This window comes from Cydia amplana, chromosome 3, assembly GCF_948474715.1.
Source record: "Cydia amplana chromosome 3, ilCydAmpl1.1, whole genome shotgun sequence".
Taxonomy (NCBI): domain Eukaryota; kingdom Metazoa; phylum Arthropoda; class Insecta; order Lepidoptera; family Tortricidae; genus Cydia; species Cydia amplana.
This window is the reverse complement of record NC_086071.1, coordinates 12,326,787-12,347,820: the sequence shown is the minus strand read 5'-3', so window position 1 is coordinate 12,347,820 and position 21,034 is coordinate 12,326,787. Positions and strand designations below refer to the sequence as shown.

General features: G+C 37.2%; 1 protein-coding gene across 2 annotated transcripts in view; it reads right to left on the bottom strand.

The window, feature by feature from the left end:
• Nucleotides 1–187: 187 nt before the first annotated feature.
• Nucleotides 188–21,034, bottom strand: part of LOC134662788 (protein scalloped) — a 73,192-nt gene continuing 52,345 nt past the window's right edge. The window contains exons 3-12 of one of the 2 annotated variants that reach the window (XM_063519089.1): nucleotides 13,203–13,333; nucleotides 11,459–11,588; nucleotides 5,478–5,608; nucleotides 5,292–5,390; nucleotides 4,302–4,342; nucleotides 3,777–3,954; nucleotides 2,291–2,371; nucleotides 1,597–1,763; nucleotides 921–1,155; nucleotides 188–556 (exon numbers count right to left, since the gene is read on the bottom strand). In XM_063519089.1, coding sequence (XP_063375159.1) covers nucleotides 443–556; nucleotides 921–1,155; nucleotides 1,597–1,763; nucleotides 2,291–2,371; nucleotides 3,777–3,954; nucleotides 4,302–4,342; nucleotides 5,292–5,390; nucleotides 5,478–5,608; nucleotides 11,459–11,588; nucleotides 13,203–13,333 — 1,307 coding nt within the window. In that variant the 3' untranslated portion in view covers nucleotides 188–442. The remainder of the gene's footprint in view (nucleotides 557–920; nucleotides 1,156–1,596; nucleotides 1,764–2,290; nucleotides 2,372–3,776; nucleotides 3,955–4,301; nucleotides 4,343–5,291; nucleotides 5,391–5,477; nucleotides 5,609–11,458; nucleotides 11,589–13,202; nucleotides 13,334–21,034) is intronic. The other variant, XM_063519090.1, reaches the window with a different exon arrangement.

Here is a 21,034-nt window from a genome sequence, read left to right as displayed (position 1 = left end):
AAGAAATTTATTATTGATCTGGTTCTTGTCTACTCCTGAGCTTTTCTTGTGGAAGTAATTCACCAAAGGCTTAGTTTTATTTACCCTTAATAAAAATAGAGTTAGAGTAGCAGATGTTTCTGTTACGAGAACCTATATATTAATAAACGATTTTAGTACGGACTAGGCGTAGTATAAAAAGAGCGAATTTCAATTAATGGGCTTCGGGTTCAAGTCAGCTCGGGCTACATAGTTTTTCTATTTTATCACTCTAGTTAATGACTACAGTTTCGTAGCAGACGTTATGTTTTATGTAACAAACGGATATAAGGTTTTGTCGGAGATAAGTAAGCACTTGGACCTTTGTATGGGTGAAGATTTGTGAGGTCCATATTTAGAAGTTGGTGTGCCGAGGGAATGATAGCTACGGACAGGCGGAGGGAAGGAGGGATGGGTGCGTGGTTCAGTCTTTCACGAGCCTGTAGATGTGGTGCTGCGCTCCGTGTTCACTGTTCGACACTTCAAACACAAACGCGGCACATAACAATGTCTCTTGAGTATCTCTATTTGACACCACCTGTGGACAACAGAAAAATGTGATGTAGGCAAATTGTTAGGACAAAGTAAGTGGTTCAAATAGACCAGGAACTATAGACTCAAATAAGTCCGATTTGTGGAAAGGGCTTACTTTTTTCGACGTAAGAATGTATGACAATTGGAAGAGGAAAATTTAAGAGGCTGGTGGTGGAAACGGCACCACTTTTCAGCCTGGCAACATTGTTTCTTGAATGTAAGTTGGGTGATAATGCAATACTATGGGACTCTGCGATAAAACAACGCAACCTCATTGTGTTTAGGTCTGTTAGAATTGTCTCAATGAGTATTGAAAGAAAAATACAATCAGCGATAAAAGCTTATTCTAGAATAATTTAAATTGTTACCTGAAGAATAGTGAAGTTCTCTAACACGCTATTCATCATGTATTTTTCAGGTAGATGCTTGAGCTTGTGTATGAAGTTGACCATGTACTCGCACATCGGCGAGCGGTGGATGCGGTACACGAACCTCCCCCCCTCGAACCGCGCGTACTCCGTCTCCACTTTTTCGACTACTTGCTTCCCGAATGAACACACTTTTGTGCTACACGTGATGGTCATGTTTTCGTTGCTTTCATACCTGGAATTATACATGAACTGATGAATTATAGTTGCTATTTTACATGAATCTGCAGGTAAAACACTTCTTGTTTGTACAAGTTACTAAAACGCATTGGCGTAGGTATACATTATTTAATATTTAGTATACTTATGGTCATTATTAAGTACGTATTAATCGAATTATATTTTATCTTCTCTTAGGTATGGGTTATTAAGGTTCTTAAATATGGGTTTCCTAATCGTACGTTATTTTACAAATATCAAATACGAATTGCCTTAAAATTGTCACTGTAAATATTACCATCGTAGATCGTATGTAGGTAATGTAAATCGATCGTACATACAAAAGATAAACCCGAGTAAATGGTTAGAGTTAATTGTAAGTACCTTTATGCTTAATTTAATCACGTTTCGATATCATCACAAATTTCAGATATAAATTTGGAGTTGATATACTTACACACTAGTTACGCCATAAAACGCTCCGGGATCGTCTAAGTTATTTGTGTTTAGATCCGCCCAGAACTTGACCAAGAAGAAAGCGTTCCGAGGTCCCTTCTCGTAGAGTTCTTTCAAGCCGCCTTTCTTCTCAGGGAACTTATCATTTATTTGTTGCACATCTACCGACTGAAAACAAATTTTACTTATTAGTATCCATTACGATACATTTATTTATACCAGTAGAACACCCCGAACATTCCCCATTTAAAAAAAGGCGGCGAAGGACATAATACAGGGTCCCGTACCTTCATACGATACAAAACATAATTTTGGACTTTCGGAATGATTGTTTCCAAAATTGTTTACTAAACCCTAATATTATTTCTAATTACCTATTGAATGATGTGCCACACGTTGAATTTTACATCATTTTTTCCCTTTTAGTTATATGTGGAGTGAAGAGTGCTTATGTAAAAAGCTTTATTTATCTTAACTATAACCGTACCAAATTTCATAAAAATCAGAAATAAATGATTAAGGATATTGTGGAACAAACGAATTTTATTGTTAGCTAGCTAGCTGACAGGCGTGCCCCATAATAAGACCTTCAATTCGCTTCGCTCGCTCAGTAAATTATTCTATCAAAATCTGTATAAAAATGGGCGTAAACAATAGAACAACAATATATGTATAATGTAATTAGGATTCCTTACCTCTAATAGTGGATCGGCGTATGTAACTGAACCACCTATGTGAACGAATAGATGTTGTGATAGCGTTGTACTCGGCGGATACTGTAAAAGGATAAAAAAAATCGCATGTTAATTTATTTTGTTTAAGCGCTGGTGGCCTAGCGGTAAGAGCGTGCGACTTGCAATCCGGAGGTCGCGGGTTCGAACCCCGGCTCGTACCAATGAGTTTTTCGGAACTTACGTACGAAATATCATTTGATATTTACCAGTCGCTTTTCGGTGAAGGAAAACATCGTGAGGAAACCGGACTAATCCCAATATGGGTCTAGTTTACCCTCTGGGTTGGAAGGTCAGATGGCAGTCGCTTTCGTAAAACTAGTGCCCACGCCAATTACTGGGGTTAGTTGCCAAGCGGACCCCAGGCTCCCATGAGCCGAGGCAAAATGCCGGGACAACGCCAGGAAGAAAAAAAAAAAATTATTTTGTGCTTATTTTGAGTGACCATTAACTAAAATAATTCCTATATATTTCATAAAACTGCTTTAGTTATCTTCTCGAAGAAGATATACTAAAGGGGCCCACTGATTAACAGTCCGCCTGACGATATCGGCCTGTCAGTTAGAACAAAAAGTTGACAGTTCCGAACAACTGACAGGCCGATATCGTCCGGCGGACTGGTAATCAGCGGGCCCCTTTACGAAGTTTTTTGATTAATTCTAATTATTGCATGTAATCGATCTACAGCTATAGATCGTATTGGACTTTCAAGAGAGAAATCCGAATTAAAAATAGGATCTTGATTTCATAGTATTTCAGTATGCATCTCGCTCGCATTTGTATTTTGATCAAGCGCTGTTCTACTTTTTAGTCTGAAGGCGCATTTAAACGGAAATAGTCGGCTTGAGAAGTTTCTAATTAGTTAGCTTAGTTAGTTATTTGATTGAATTAAGTATGTAGTTAGTACATAAATTTGCATATATCATTAACGGAGTTTGGATTCCTTAAGTGTTCTACGCTGGCCAAACTTCTGATAATATATTCGAAAGAGCTTGTTGCTAGGTCAACTTGAATGAAGCACATTTTGTAGTTTTGTAAATTATGTTGTCTCTGTGGCAGTCAACGATTTAAAAACCTTGCAATTACATATTTAGTCGGCTTACCGCTTCGCTTTCCAACGTGATTGTTGGGTTTTGCACGAAATCCCAACTTTTTCAGTTCCAAGCTTTAAAAATTCTTAGCTAAAGTTCTACCACTTAACCGAGACATTTTGTGACTAGTTATTGTGGTTGAATAACGGCTATGGTAAGGTTTCAATATTTAACATGTGCGACTTAAACTATGTAAGTAAAAAATGAAGTTATACTTAGCCGTAAATTAGCCACCTCTTACTAGAGGTAGAAAACCACCACAAAAGTATCTCACCGGGTTAAGTGGTAGCTATTTGGCTCAGTGCTTCGCTTAGTGTAGTAGCTTCGCATTTGTATTTGTATTTTAATTAGTAACCAACCGTATCCGGGTCCCTCGGGTGTTCCACGAAGGCCGAGAACTCCACGAGCCGCAGCTTGTGCGTGGCGATGGCGCGACCCTCCCAGGGCGGCGGCGGTGCGACGTCGGTGCCGCCCGGCACGCCGACGCTGCCGACACCGGGCACGCCCTTGTAGCCAGCACCCGGGAACGGCTTCACGCTGAAATGGACGTTCGTCAGGTATTATTTTCAAGTTATATTACATATTAGAAAGGTAGGGCTAGCTAGCCATGCTTTTACAAATATCTAAGGGTATATAGTATACTATACTTGTTGAGCTATACCTTTACCGTGATGCATGAGGTAGCCGACGCTTTGGATTTTAATGGATATATTCTTAATAAAAGACGAGACGAAAATCGAGAGTTAAGTAACCTAAGATGCTTTATATCGTAGCTTTGTTAATTCATCAAAGATATGGGCTATAACTTATGAACATTTGTTGGGGTACAACTTTAAAAATGCCAATATATTATAGTTGTTATAAATTTAAATTTCAATACTTACTCTTGTGAAGTTCCAGCTTGTAAACCTGGTTGCCAAAATTGCTGAAACATAAAACAAATTTATATTTTAAGTATTTCTTCTTGATACTTTTGTTAAATAAAACGAAAGCTTTCTAATCTATGTTATGTTCAGCCGAACATGTTATTTCAAATAAAGCCTACAATCGTTGGCTAATTAGAATACAAAATTAATGTAAAAATACGTAGATAATGGACCAGTTATTAATTAAAATTTATTACTAAGTATTGGGCCGAACTATGACTAGTAAATATGTAGGTAGGTATAGATATGTAAAATAATTTTCAATTTCGTTTTGGAATATTATTAAGTATTGTTAGTGGACACTTAATAGCAACAAAAACTACACACTGCTAAGCGTCATGTTTTCTCCTTCACACAGTGGCAGATTTTTACCCCTAGCTTCTTTAGTAAAATGTGTGCCCGTGGCAAAATGCTGGGACAACGCAAGTAAGAAGGAGAGGGACAGAGAGTGACAAAATATTAAAGTCTATTATTTTATTAGTAGCTTTAAATACGAATTGATTATATTGTGGTATGATTATTATTACGTACTCAATTACCTATATTATACGTTTTAATAATGACGGCGAAAAGCATTATTGTTATAAGTATTAACTTTCAATATACCAAATACGTAATCATATTCGAAACACGTGCACATTGGATTAATATTCCGAATTTAAAAAGCATCATGTTTAAGGGCCAGTTGCACCAAACCGTTTGTAATCGTAGTTTTTAATCTATTTTTATTATAGTTTTGTTGCTTTATAGAGTGTGCGGAAAGAGAAGAGTCGTGGAATGTGTGGGGCCCAATACATTCCAAGAGTTTTCTTTCCGAACAGACTATACGAGATGACAGCTGCTAACGTTAATCAGATCTTTGATTGGCGTGGTGCAACCCGCTCTAAAATGCTCATTAAATTTGCCGTATAACACAACAGGCATGGCATGCCTTTTGAAGCCCAGTACCGTATGATGGTACGCTGGATGTGGCAGACCCGCCACGATCTGTGCGCTAGAGAGGGTGCTCATTGACTGCATGGCCTTTTCTTTCATCATACCACCATCCTGGACGTCGTTATATTCCATTAAAATAGTCATCAGACTTAATGGTCACAAATACATTTTATATTTTAAAACATAGGTACTACTTACCACTTTAAGTTTAGCCTGTATTTCACGAAGTTTCCGCCTAGCTAGCACCTGTATATGTGATGACACCTGCTTTCTTGTGCGTGTTTTTCCTGTTCTTAATTTTATATATCTCGCTATCAGCTCATTTCGGCCTGAAAACCAATTAAAATTTGCATTTATTTTCTGTAGTTTTATAAATCATTCTAATTGCCTACTTATACTAAAATAAATATTGTATTGGACAAAATATATCAATGAAATATCGGAATTAGCAAGGTTTTTATATTCCATTTGTTATAAATACAAGTTACGCCAATTGAAATAACCCGTGAAATATCTCGCATAGCTGAACAGTTAAAACGCATACTGTACAATGCAATGCCGGCGCAGCCTCGCAGTCGATCCGTTATGAAACAATTTTCAAAATATTTTGAATAGCTATTTTCAATCATTGAAACTGTAGTCGGGCTGGAATGCAGGGAGGTTTGACTAAAAGCGAGGCCACGGAATTCGTTTATTTTAATTAAGGGTTTATATAACAATTTAAATTGTGTTAGAGTAAGAGGACTCCCTATTTTATTGGAGAACATTAAAACTAAAACTTAGGGCCGACCCATGCTTCAATTGGTTTTTTTTGTAATTTTTCCACATATGCAGAATAGTTTTAATCAGGTTATCTTATACATTATACACCGTTAACTTTAATTATTTGACAAGTTTCTTCATTAATGTTTTTACAACAAACAATACGTTTCTCTCTACTCCCCTTTGATATTTTATATTATTTTATTTTTATTTGTTGTTAAGAATAAAACCCTAAAAGTCACTTTACATTTTAGCTATCTACGACTTCTACGAGTTATGATATGACATAAAGCTGGCTGACCGACAGGCCTCAAAACCGAATTAGGTACTTATCACGTTTTTTTGATGAGGTTCAGTTTATATTTATTATTTAATTTTTTGATGTCATAGCGGTATAATAAAGTACCTATGAAAATATCAATTAATGTCTACCTAAAGAGATTTTTGAGATACATCTCGTTGACAGACGGCTAAACAGAAACAGAGAGACCGACGTGCAATTTCCTGGGCACGGAATTCTTAAAACGGTTAATATGTTCATATTAATTTTATCATAAACAATCTACTGTCTAATACAAACGATAACACTGAGATAGTTAACTATTAGCGATTAACTTCATTGAATAATTTAAATGATTCATTAGTATCATTGCCTAAAGTTGGAGTTCAATAAAAATTGCCAATAAGGTAATCTCGTACTTTTTAAGCAAAATCATGATTGATTTCATCAATAGTTTATATACTTAAATCTTTTATCCAGTATTAGTTAAAATATATGTTCATTAATATTAATTTAATAAAAACAACTTGTACAGTCCGACAAGAAATTGTAGAAATTAAAAAGTGGCAACTGTGTGGTCCCTTTCAAATCAATCTAAGAAAACGGTATGACACTACAATATTGCCACTTTTTAATTTCTATAGATATATATCTAAAGATTTATTCCTAATATCACAAGTTAGGAAAATAATAACGAACTCATTAATCCACATTCAAACAATTGACACTGAAATCTGACATGTAACCTCGGGTCACAGTTTTAATTTGGACAATAGTGTATTAATTCATGGACAATATAAAGGCAGACTCGCACGGGCCAAAGTAAATTGAAATCTCATTGAATTCGGGGAATGCGACGGCGACGAGAGGCGGCTGGTGCGAATTTAATTAACCCCTTGCTGGCTCGTTGAGGCGAATAGAACACGGAATACATATGTGCCGAAATTGGTGCGGTTAACTATGACGGTCAGTTATGAAAAATATCGAGTTGAATTATTACTAACAATATGCACGTATTGACACTGTGTAAAATATTATTCCGTTTTGTCATTACAAAACTACTCTCTGTTCGATTAACCTTACGAGTATAACGCGTAAAGTTACAAAATACATTTTGTCGTCTTTCTTTATAGTAGTAAGAGTAAAAATATTCTGAAATACTTTTCTATATGTTTTGAAGTAAGAAATAATACCTTACCTATTTATAAGTAGTTTTAATTATTTACATCATTTAGAAACCATGATTATAGATTCATGTAGGTTTTGAATAATCAGAGACAACACCATTTAATGTTGTTAAATATGTAAAACACTATTTTATTAATTAAGCATCACAACCTCAGGCCCATTTATAGAAGTAAACAAAGTTTTAGAATGTCTATTAAAGCAAACATTCTTGAAATTACTACGAAATTATGGCACCATCATAAAATGTTCACGGCGGGTGTTAAGCTAAAATTAGTATGCAGGGCTACTCTAACAAATTGCTATTAACACGAATTAGTAAGGAGAATAAACACGCCGTATGTTATTCGTTGTAAGTGTAACTTCCACTTAGTGAGATCCCTGCCCGCGAATCGGGCATTAAGAGTGCTTTCACCCGAAACGTCGTGTGCATCCCTCTATAAATACCCCCGTGCAGAAGGATCAACTCGAAACGTTTCTATTCCACAGTGAATAGAAAAAACAAGAGATCATTATTTATTACTTCGTTAGTTGGCTAATTTGGTCCATTGCCAGCGCGACGCGGCCACGCTCTCGCGCACTTCGCGCGGATGAAATCGTGCGTGTGCGCTCTGCACCTATGAATATTAAGTATTCTCTGAGAAAATGTACTGTTTCCCAATAATAATCGTGTCTTCTACCGCGTTTCTAATTGAGTCATAAGTCATTTGACAATTTAAGCTCTCTTTTTTTTCTAATCCGTATCGATCAACTTTTATAGCTGTAATTTATTCCGTAAGAGATATTGGAGATCCATCAGAAACACATTAACGTCGTATTTAAAAAGTGGTTTCGCGATTGTTTTCAGCATGAGCTTTCCTTCAATAAAATATTTAATAGGAAAAATAAGTATTGAGAGTTTGTACTGAAATACGGGCGTCGAGGTAAAATTTCACGCTGACCCAAACAGAAGCTATGCGAAGCAAATCCTCGCGGGAAGGGTTGAGTTGCGATGGGTCTAAGGAGGATTTCTCAAGAGACAATCGGGAGTTATGCCCAAAGGCGGGCGGGGCGCTAAACAACGGGCGCGGGCGGCCCGCCCCTTCTTTATATTTTCTTACTGCGTTCGCCGCCTAGCGGCGCGGCCGGGCCCCTTACACGCTCGCTCGCTCACTAATTGCGCATTCTTCGCATAGTTTAGCCCTCCCGGCTAACCCCTCGTCCTCCGCCCCCCGGACCACGTGAAACCGTGCGCCGACGAAACTTTCATACTCCCAGGATATTGAGCGGTTTTGAATGTCTTAACTCACGAACGTGCAAGCAGTGATGCCAGAGTACTGGCGTAGTACGCAAACTGTTCCTGACTACATAACGCACTATCTGAGCTTCGCCTGACTTACCCCAACAAGCAGCGAGTCCGTATAAGTATGTTATGTTGATCCATAACGTAACTTTTCTACTAAGAGTAACTTGACTCAGAAAGTAAGTTTGTGTTATACAGTTGTCAACTTTTATATTTAAGTACAAATATAATCTAGTAGCATAGAACGTCAAACGTGTCTCGCTTGTACAAAATAAAACTCGTTTTCGTATATCTTAGTGAATAGATGATAAGATTTGTTCCTACATCGATGAGAATAAGTGCGAGGGTGTGGGTGCAGAGTAGTGATGGGTAGGACATCAATTTAAAATGAGTTTGTATGAGTATCTCATTTTCTAAAATGAGGTGTTACAATGTCTTACTTCAAATGAGATGAGGTAAAGGATTACTGTTTCTAAGCAAGCTTCGTAAATGCCTGTCTGAGAGCGCGTACCGCGAACCAAGTTCGTCATGTGGCGTCCCTGTCACACTTACCTACGAATTTACAAGTGCGACAGAGAAGCAACACATCGAACTTCCTTTTAGTGACTGATTTCTCGCGCCATTTTGACAAGTAAGTTAGGATCAAAAAGGCGTAAGATATATGAAAGCTTGCAGCGCTTACGCTTGTTGTCTTTCGTGTTTAATTGTTAACGTATTTTCGGTGGTGACGCGAAGCGATATTGAAGTACGTCGCGTGTCTGTCTCACTCCCTCTTTGGGTATTTCTAATTCATTGTTTTATTTTGAAAGGATTTTTGAGGGGTTCATGTCACAGAGAGGCGGTGAGTGGTACAAACTCAACGCATTTCTCGGTGGACCTATTGTCGTTGCAATAAGGTTTGTAGTTCGGCAGTTGACAGTGTGAACCATTACTCGTTTCTTCATTTGAGACATTTGAGTTTTGAGTGTCGGCGAGCAGGCGAGCACCTAAAGCCTCGCGCGATCCAGGGACTGGCAGGGACTCTCTTGCGAGTTTTGAGGAGTGTATGAGTTTTGAGGGTCGCGAGACTCGCGAGTGAATTTGAACGGATAAGCGTTTTTTGAAATTTGAAGTGTGTTAATGATTTGTGTGGCAAGAGGTGTTTGTGATGCGCGCGAGTAAATGAGTAAAATGAATAGAGGAGTGAAGTAAGACATTTTTGCGGTACGAAGTACTGCGACAAATTAACAAAATGAGTGGTACAAATGAGGTGCCTCACGAGTGAGCGACTCAACACTAGTGCAGAGACAAGCCCGGACAAGGGTGACGCTCTTTTAGAGCGCTAGATTAAGCTCGGGCGGACACGTCCACGAGTAATGTGGTCATATATCGTCCGGACGACGCGCGTCCGCAATTATTATACAACACGCTCTTTCAAATTACTAGGGACTAGTCCAAATTACATTTATTTAATTTGCTATGTAATATGCGCGAACCCTCAAGAGTTAATTATTATTATTTATATTACCTACTGACCATACATTTCTAAATAAATAAGCCGTCATTTACCTTCACATTATCAAAGGAGCAATAGACAAACCAAACCGGCCATAATAAAACACTTTATTCCGGAGTTTAGTGATAAACATTGCATTTCATTCCGTCTATTAAATCACTTAAGGTGGACACATCGTCTCTGTGGCAAATTTGTTTAGCAATTCCATTTGGCCCCGCGACGGCACTGAGCGGGCAGTCCTTTAATTAAAACCAGGACGTAATGTTGGCGCGAACTTAATGTGCGTCCGGCGGTGTAATGGCAGTGGCTGCCTTTAATTGTTCTACGTCAATTGCGTTCTATATTGTTCGTGACACTGTGTTGTCAAAGAAATAGTAGCCTGCGCTACTCTCTTGCAACTTGAAATCTACTATTCTGTTTTGAGATGTATTCAGAAAACCGTTAAATGTATTTATGTAAATAACTGATATCTTACGTACATTCAAAGTAGACTTCCTTTAACAGTTAATTTAATGAAGGGAGAAAAGGTTTTAAGTAGCGATCGTCACGTCTTGTTAACGAGCTTCCTAAGTTAACATTGTAACGTGAAAAAATTCACCCTAGTCTTTGCAATTTGAGAGGAGAGCATCTGTTTTTAAGATTGAATATTATGATGATTTGGTGATTGGTACAGTTTTGTTAAATTCATTCGATTTTAAATCGAAATATGTAATTAGGTATGTATCTACATTTTACACATATTGTTTAAATATTTTGCACGTTGTTATCACCTGAAATATTAATTGAAAATTTCTTCCTAATCGGAATCGTTGGAAATGATGGAGGCCATCTGACTTCGACATTCAGCTTCCTCGAATTGAAGACGTGGTCCAATCAAAGAGATAATAATTGTCTGTGCACGTCTTTCCGCGGAATCTTTTTGCGCAAACCGCTTTGTCGGCTGACATCAATACCTTAGCTTTTGTCTCGTGCCATATCCATTGTTCACTTTGGGCGAAACGGCCTTGATATCGCATTATAATAATGGCATATTGGCTATGTGAAGCGTTTAATGTATTGCGACACCTCTATTACGAATGAGAAGCGAGGAAGGGATGATACTTAGGTATGAAATAACTCTACGGTTCAGATACACCATTAAAATTGCTAAAATCCTCTAGCATGTCCGGACTCACCGTACATCTTGCCCTCATCCGAGAGAATAATCTTCCGTCTTCCACATGGGGGGTAAATGGCGAGTGCCTCTTGAAAACTTTGTTCGATGTCGGGACTCCATACACCCTCCGCATCAGCTGCTGACAAGTCCTGGGTAAAAAATATATAGACGGTCAAACAAGTTTGTCAGTAAAAAATTAAAGCGCGAAATTTAAATTTTCTATGGGACCATAACTCTTTGCGCCTACATTTTTAATTTGCCGCTCTTTTCTACTGACGGAAATTGCTTGACAGAGTATAAACAATGTTGGTTTAGAAGGTTTGTAAAAAATATGTCCTATCGTGATATTACGAAATCGGCTTTAATATATTGACCAGACGTACGACTGTATGTCTGTCGATATTGCTTACTGATTCAGACGCGCGGCAGCGGCAAGGCAAAGAGTGCGTCATTGTAATTAATGGCATGCTTCTATTCTCAAAAGAAAATAAAAATAACATTTCGCCTTCGACTCGGCCCAACCAACGAAAACATCGTGAATCATGGTTCCTTGAAACCACTCGAAACGTAGTTTCTGGTTTGTTATAAACGGCGAGTTAATATTGGCCTATCATTTTACGATGCTTCGTTATTACCTAGAATTGCTTATTCAATTTGATTTAACTGGTTACATTTAATAATTAATAGTAGTAGTAGTAGTAGTAGTAGTAGTAGTAGTAGTAATCACTTAATTGTACACAACACAGGTTTACATAATTAATTACATACTTAAGGCAATAAAATAACGATTAAAAGTTAGCTGTAAGTTAGGTATTGAGTGAGACTACTGAGGTTAATCTTGTCAAATAAAATAAAAAAATCAAGGCTGGCTGGAAGTTGCAGGCTCTCTAACTTTCGCAGATAATTTACAGCTTTTATTATTTATTACTAATATGTACTTTGGTCAAAGAAACGTAATATTGACTTTATATATTCTATGCCGCGATGATGTTGGCATTCGAGACCCCACAAATCCCACAATATATTGTACGCGCGAATTATTTCCTACACTATTACCATTATCGATTTAACGGCCGCTATTTTCAGTCTTCCGTACCAAAAAGTAATTTGGTAATTTGTTTTATAAAAACACAATTCTGAAAATTTTATACATATCACTGGTACGTATATCACGTTTAAAAAATTGTAAGCCTCTTAGGCCGCGGCATGGACGCAAGCATACATTGCGTTCGAACGGGTCCAGTTCGCGGCATTAGATAGTGTGGCCTTTAAATGATAATATAATCATTAAAAGGAAAAATCCAACTTCTCTAACTACTATCATCAGAACTCAAGCTTGACAAAAATTTGGCTTAAAAACTTAACATGCTTAACAAACATAACGAAGAGGACAAATCGCCAAACGTGATCTATGCGTCGTTGAAGAGTTTCGTTCTTATCATAATCAGCAGTTCCACTTCCGCAAATGTCACTTTTTTGAATGTATATACTTGATTTGTTGATAAAAACACAAAAATCACTATATTCCTCATGGATGCCATCATTCGAACTGGGTTTTGAAAAAAACGGGACCAATCTGTATGCATATACATACAAACAAACAAAGAATTTTCAAAATTTAGTGGACCGTAATAACGGAAATATCGAGTACCTAACAAACATTAAAAAACACAACCGAATTGATAACCTCCTCCTTTTGAGATTAGGAAGTAGGTTAAAAATAGAGCTCATGGCGCTCGCTGATACACTGGATGTGTACCTACCTTTTCATCGTCGCTCGCGTCGCCAACGTCGAGGTGCTTGGCATCGGCGCCGCCCGATCCGTTGGTGTCGGGCGCGCCGGCCGGCGTGCTCCACGGAGACGCAATGGTGCCGGCTGCGAGCGCGCCGCTCGCTGAAACAAAGTACACGATATTTTTAAAACGATTTTTTTTACCAAAAAGAAGGTATTTAACAGTTGTTGTTAAGTATATGGGCGATCTTTATGGCAGTGACGCTTTATTGAAAACCTACAATAAGTTCCTTATACCTAATTGAAAAAAAAAGCGGCTAAGTGCGAGTCGGACTCGCCCATGAAGGGTTCCGTATTTAGGCGATTTAAGACGTATAAAAAAAAACTACTTACTAGATCTCGTTCAAACCAATTTTCGGTGGAAGTTTACATGGTAATGTACATCGTATATTTTTTTTAGTTTTATCATTCTCTTATTTTAGAAGTTACAGGGGTGGGGGGGACACACATTTTACCACTTTGGAAGTGTCTCTCGCGCAAACTATTCAGTTTAGAAAAAAAATGATATTAGAAACCTCAATATCATTTTTGAAGACCTAATAGCCATAGATACCCCACACGTATGGGTTTGATGAAAAAAAAAATGTTTGAGTTTCAGTTCGAAGTATGGGGAAGCCCAAAAATTTATTGTTTTTTTTTTCTATTTTTGTGTGAAAATCTTAATACGGTTCACAGAATACATCTACTTACCAAGTTTCAACAGTATAGTTCTTATAGTTTCGGAGAAAAGTGGCTGTGACATACGGACGGACAGACAGACGGACAGACAGACAGACAGACAGACAGACAGACATGACGAATCTATAAGGGTTCCGTTTTTTGCCATTTGGCTACGGAACCCTAAAAACCCACAAGGTTTTGCTGTAAGTATAAATAATACCTTAGGTATATCGTTTAGCTTATAAAAATTATAAATATTTATAAGCTACATGAAATGGCACATGCGGAATGCATTTTATCCTTAATTAATAAAAACTAAACTCGAGTAAATATAGGTAGGTATGATTACATCATTATTATGTGCACATATTTGAACGTACCTAAGTTATATTTTATTAAATAGTTACCCTAAGAAACTGGAAATTGTAATTGGACTCGAAAGTCCAAAGTTAGGAATTACTCATGTCATATATTTTATTAGCTATACATATAAATTGATAAACCCTTTATAAAAGTACTGTTCGAAACTAGTACTGATTTCCAAAAATACTCTTAACTTACATACACGTACCTAATAATAAAGCTTGTGTGCTAATTATAAAGCTTTTTTTTTTAATTTCATAATTTCTAGTTTTACGTAATAATCCCAACACATATTATTCTTGAATCATCAAGGGCCGACGTATAATGGCTTGTGCTAGCGTCTCTTGAGCCTCTTACGTCAGACGATTTGTTTGTTTACCGTTTCGGATGCTCACACTGTAAACTTCCATTTTGTACCTATTGTGGTTACTTTGCATTGGTAAAGTAGGTACGTCAATTGACAACAATTTAATCATTTACTTTCCTGTTTGTTTAGTTTATAAGTGAATGGTTAAAAACGTAAATAATCTCGCAAATCGCAAGGGTCGAAGATAAATCCGAAAATATTTTACACAATAAAATATATAAAAGTGAATTCGAAGCGTTCCGAACTCCGAAATATCTCAATACCGAAGAAGCTTTGTTCCCTCAAGATCCAAGAGCCATGCTCGTAGACATTCGAAAAATTTTCATATTTACTGCTAGAAATATGCAGGTACGAGATGTTTATAAATATAATATAAAAATATCAAAATGGAGAATTTCGTTATGAAGAACGGGAGTCGAGCGAGTAAAGTATGCGGCCGCCCGCCCTCCGCGTTGCGTTAAGGTGAAAATCCATGAAAGACGCTGACACGCTGATAGTGAAAGTATTCGCAAATAAGTAAATAATATATGATCTATGCTTATATGCATATTACATTATATAGTTAATAATAGTAGGAAAGTATTATGTACTCGTACCTAATATTGTTTAGTTTAGTAATTTTAACACCTGTGACTAGTTATTTGCTCAATTGTTTTACTGCATCTATGTTGTCAAATTTCCATGATTTTCTGTAAGTATCCTACTCATTTGGTTACTTACACTACGAACGATTTGCCTACGAAGAGTTTCATTTCTAACTTTAGTTAACCCCGATCTACGTTGATTTACAAGTAATCCCATGTCGCGTCAACATACCGCAGCTGTTGACAAAACATATCGTTAAAACTTAAAAGCAAACTCGCCTCGTGCATTGTGCTGTTATACTAAAACGCATTTACTTATATGCGTTTTAGTATAACAGCAGCATTACATTGCGAACAAAACTTGTTGAATATTAGATTATTTTAATAACGAGATTGGTGCGCAATGTAATGTTAAGACCGGGTTGTTATTTTAATTTTTTTAACTTTTAGTCTGTTTTAATGGCAAAATAGGAAAGACAGCTGCAGTACAATATTTATATTTCTTATCAGTTATAATACTGCAGCTAAGCTGCACGACCTAGACGTCCTGTATTTACTTATTTATACTACTTAGGTAACATGCAAAAAATCTCGTGAAATCCTTTGGGAATTTCACTATAATTTTCACAGTTTTCAACGACGTAAGAGTATAGCTATATACTATGTATATAGCTATTGTTTGGTCGTAATATAAAAGTAAACACAATAGAGTATACCTACATGTCGATTTGCATTTGATTTGCTTTTTTGTTGCATATTATAATTTATTTATTTATTTATTAATGACTTTAAGACGCGGATTGGTAATAGGTTTATCGATGTTTCATTTTTTTAAGTACTCGTTTTTGTCAAAAAAGTTTTTGGGAAAATCTATGTTCAAAAGCTTTCCGGTGCACTGATGTAGGTACGACTTATTTATTATTACATTCATACTTCCATACGTAGGGACCCAAATTAATTAGGCGCTGAATGTATAACTAATTAAGTACTACTAGTAATCATGTATGCAAGTACAAAAACAGATTAAAAGTTGAAACAAAACTTGTAACTTAACTGTTTAACAAATTTCTAATTCTAGGTAATAGGCATTCGTGATGTTCTTGCGTAACTTTCTAAAATTAACAACACTACACTCGATTACAGTGTAGGAACTTTATTTTGTTTTACAGTTGAATGAAAACAAACACATGCGAGTGACTAATTCAACTTCGCATTAAAGCAATCTCTCTGACGCGGTTGTCTAACAAAGAGCGCATCGTGAACGTGCAATAATTAAAATAATAAAGCATCGTTGGTGCCCCCACTCGCATTGTGTTTATATGACAAGTGTCCGCAATAACCGGGACCCTCGTATCAACGCGCTGGGTCTCGTTATGATCAAACAATTCTACACAGATAGGAGAATAGTATTTAGACCTTGCGGACAGAAATGTAGTGCATAATTATTTTCATCGTTTTTTCACGAAAACGTACGAACGTTTCCCTGAAAAAACGTGCTATTTCAGTCAGTCTCGGTACAAAAGGTACTGAGGTTGTCTGAATCTGAAGTAGCATGACAAATACGAACGTTTTCGAGAAAATATGATGAAAAACAATTCTGCACTACATCTGTACTGTAGGGTCTATAATCTCTAACATTTTATATGATAGACGTCTCAATTGTACTGATTGTAACAATTTATAAGTAAATAAACGTTCTTTATTAGGATTAGGATTAATATATAACCTCATATCATAAGGTTCATGTGCATTTCACTTTCTAATGTTTCGGTCCTCAAAAGGTTACAAGTATCTTTTTCAGGATCACTTCGTTGTTCGTCTATCGTGACCGTTTTTATTAGTGGTGATATCAGGTTCAAATTAAGCAAAGCTAATCCAAAGCTGTGGAAAAATGAAGTAATATAAAATGTAAGCGCAATCTTAGATTATTGAGAAAATTAAATAACCAATTAGTTGTACAAAAATAATAACTTAACTGCAATAATCAGTTGCCATAATCCATGCAGAATAAGGCTCCCAATTTGCAAATAAAATGCACAATATTCCTTGAAAACGGCCAAAAAATTAATATTATGCCGTCCTCTGTTTAAGTAGCGCCTGGCGCAGTTGCACGCGATCAGAGACTTCTAAAATAGGAATGCATTTAATATCAACAACAGAATAATTCCGGCAATTTAATACTGTAGGCCCCTTGATATCGCGTGTCCCTTTTAGAATCTATAATAAAAAAATAGCGTGTTTTCACAGGAACATGAATTTTTATGAGTTTACGATTAGAACCCTTCCTGCGATTTACGAATCTGCAATTGGAATAATTTCCCTTCAGGAATATACTTAGTTGAGCGAAGAGAGGTTATAGGTATAACGGGATGAAGGAAAAATAATTTTGGTTCCAGTTAATATTGGCACCCCTCCGGCCTATGCAGGCGGGGTGGGCCGGGCCACCTGTGAGCTCGCGGCGCCACCGCACCTCGTCCGGGCAACGGTCGAGGGTTGCGCGCCAAAGTATGTTAATTAATTTTTGGTTGACCGTTCAGTACTCGCTTTGCTCAAATCAGCCGGTCCTGCAATGTTTATAACTTTGTTTCTCAACTCAAATTATGATTTAACTAGCGACCCGCTCCGGCTTCGCACGGGTAAACCTTAACAACTTATATACACTTAAACCTTCCCCAAGAATCACTCTATTGATAGGTGAAAACCGCATAAAAACCGGTCAGTCGTTTTTGAGTTTATTGCGAACATACAGACAGACAGACGCGGTGGGGGACTTTGTTTTATAAGTTTTTTTTAAACGGTTGACGAATACCTATTTTATTCGCTTGACAGATATGTACTTAATACTCGATCAGGCTCCACAAATTTGGTCGCCCCTTTTCTATTAATTATTCAATAGACGCAACTCACCATTCATGTGCCAGAAAATATGGCGAGGAGTTTTATTAATTCGCTGACTGAATATTTATCTGATAGAGAAATAAATAATGACATAGAAACTTTATAGAGACAAACCAAAGAAAGTCTGCAGCGCAATAATTTGACATCGAATTAAAAAACTACATATGGCAATGTTTTTTAAGCAGTCAGTAAACGTCATGCACTATGGTATGTGTTTGTCAAAATCGTTTAAATATTCATTGTGTTTTGTGATGAACGGAATAAACATGGTGAAACCTTACAAAACCGGCGTGCGGGAGTTACTTTTCCGCATGACGAATAATTTTACACTTGTAAAAAGTCAGCACGAGGCGATTCAAGCTGAAAAACGACAATGTTTACAAAATTTGGAGTTGATGACGGGTAAGTGGAATGAAACCTCTTAATACTTCACCATATGTACCTACTTAGATAATATAATATTGGTTTAGACTAAGGTTTCACAGCAAATTGAACACACCTAATAGGTATAGGCATACTTATGAACTTCCTCTAACATTTCGAGAAACTCATTGGTACTAGCCGGGTTTTGAGCTCGAACCCACAACCTCCATGCTTATGCTCACGGCATGGGTACCTACTAGTTAAAGCTAAAATTAATTTTTAATATATGTTTATTGTTTTAATGGTTTATTTCGTTTTTCCGAAAACTAGTTCGCAAATTGCGGGCAATTTCTCTGTCAATCTAATTACGCCTTAATGGGAGTAAAAGAGAAAGATGCTCGCATATTGAGAACTTCGGTGTTCGCGGTAGGCCCTCTGTACCTATTTACCGCCGTCGCGGATATTACAAAAGCTTATTAATTTTGATGAAGCCAAATGTCACATTCTCCCAATATTATTTATCAATATTAGTATATGTCTACATATTAATAGTGACATCTATTGTTGGAATGAAATTTATTTTACCATAAAAATTAAGCTGTGCATACAGCTTAATTTTTTCATAGACGGTAAATATGGTAGAAATTTCACAAGTATCAAGACTATTTAATCCATTTTCTGTGGTGTTGTCGCATACTGATTTTTAAAAACTACTTTTAATCTAGCGCTGCAGACTTTCTTTGGTTTGTCTCTAGGTATTTTATGTTTATTAACCGGAGTAGTGTTGCTGTAAATGATTTTAAGTGATAGCGCGAACTTTTTTGAATGTTTAATAATAGTAGACTAGTAGTCAGGGCTGCCAGTCCATATTTTTTTATTATACGATCCAGTGCCTGCAATTATACGAAATTCGATTGCATTATACGAGAACACAATTTAAAAAAAAAACGATTAATATTAAATCGATATTTTAAAAAGTGGGGTTTTGCCGCCAAAACTGAAATTCGCAAATTACGGGGGTCTTTATCCTTTACTCCTATGAAGGCGTAATAAGAGTGACAGAGAGGGACGCCCGCAATTTGCGATCTCCGATTTTCGCAATTATAGCCCTGACGTTGACGTACGGTTCCATTAAATTGTATAACACTATTGACAGACTGTTTTTTGAAGTTATTGTCAGTAGTTTAACATCGGTGTTTTTTTTCGTATCCAATTATACCGAGTGACCACCTATACGTAATGGATACGAAAAAATTTCCATTATACGAATTTCGTATCCAAGTCTACGATCTGGCAGCCCTGCTAGTAGTAGTAATAAAGACCAGTGGCAGGTTGATGCCAGAGTTATGAGACTTACAAGTATTACAACCTTTGCGTTAGAGAACGGCATATGTCATCCTATTGTCGGATGTGTAAGTATTTAAAGTAAATTAAGGTTGATGTTTAATTAAATAGTTATTTTCATAAAATAAATTCAAAAGTACATAGATAAATCACAATAATTATACTTTCATAATTATACACCTAAAAAGTATGCCTAGCTACCTACGTATAGTGTAATCTAATAAGTGCTTAAACAACTAGCCCGTAATTGCGAAGCGGACACTTCCGACCTAACTATAGAAAGGAAACCCCTAACCGAAGTGTCCTCTTTCAAGTATCTTGGGAGCCAGATCAGAAAGGATAACAGACTAGCCTCCGAGATCCCATCTAGGATTGCTAAGGCTGCGTCCACTTTCGGTCGGTTAACGCATCGTGTCTGGGGATCGCATGATCTAAAGCTGCGGACGAAGTTGTCGGTGTACAGAGCCATGGTTCTTCCGATTCTTTTGTATGCTTCGGAAACATGGTGTTTGTACAAAGGCGACATTCGCTTGCTAGACACGTTCCACTTACGTTGTCTACGTTCCATTCTGCGTATAAAATGGCAAGATCGCGTTCCCAACACTGAAGTACTTCGTCGCTGCAAGATGCCTGGCATGGAGGCGCTCTTGATGAAGGGTCAGCTAAGATGGTGTGGGCATGTTTGGCGTATGAGTGATTGCAGACTACCGAAAGCCGTTTTCTACTCCCAGCTATCAGCTGGTAAACGGAAGCAAGGTGGGCAGCACCTACGTTACAAGGATGTGCTTAAGCGCCACCTAACTGCCTGCGGTATACCACCTGACAAATGGGAGGAGCTTGCTTCTCAGCGGCCAGAATGGCGTTCTCGCGTTAAGTTGAGCGTAAAGAACTTTGAAGACGCTCGTCTCAGTGATCTTGATGCGAAACGTCAGATACGTAAATCCCGGCCAAAACCCTCCTATAATTATACGTACAATAATTCTGGTCAACTTTACTGCCCCACCTGCGATAGAGTTTTTAAAAGTAAGTTCGGCTTTGCCAGCCATATCAGAGCTCACGCTCGTAATTAGCTAGGGTCGCCGTTGCCGATTACGGCATGGATAACTATATAATCTAATAAACGATAAAAAAATATTACCTACGATTAACTTTTAAGTTGTTACACTGTCAATGATGTCAGTGTTTCTTAGATTTGTAGAAACCACACGTGAAAAATAAACATAA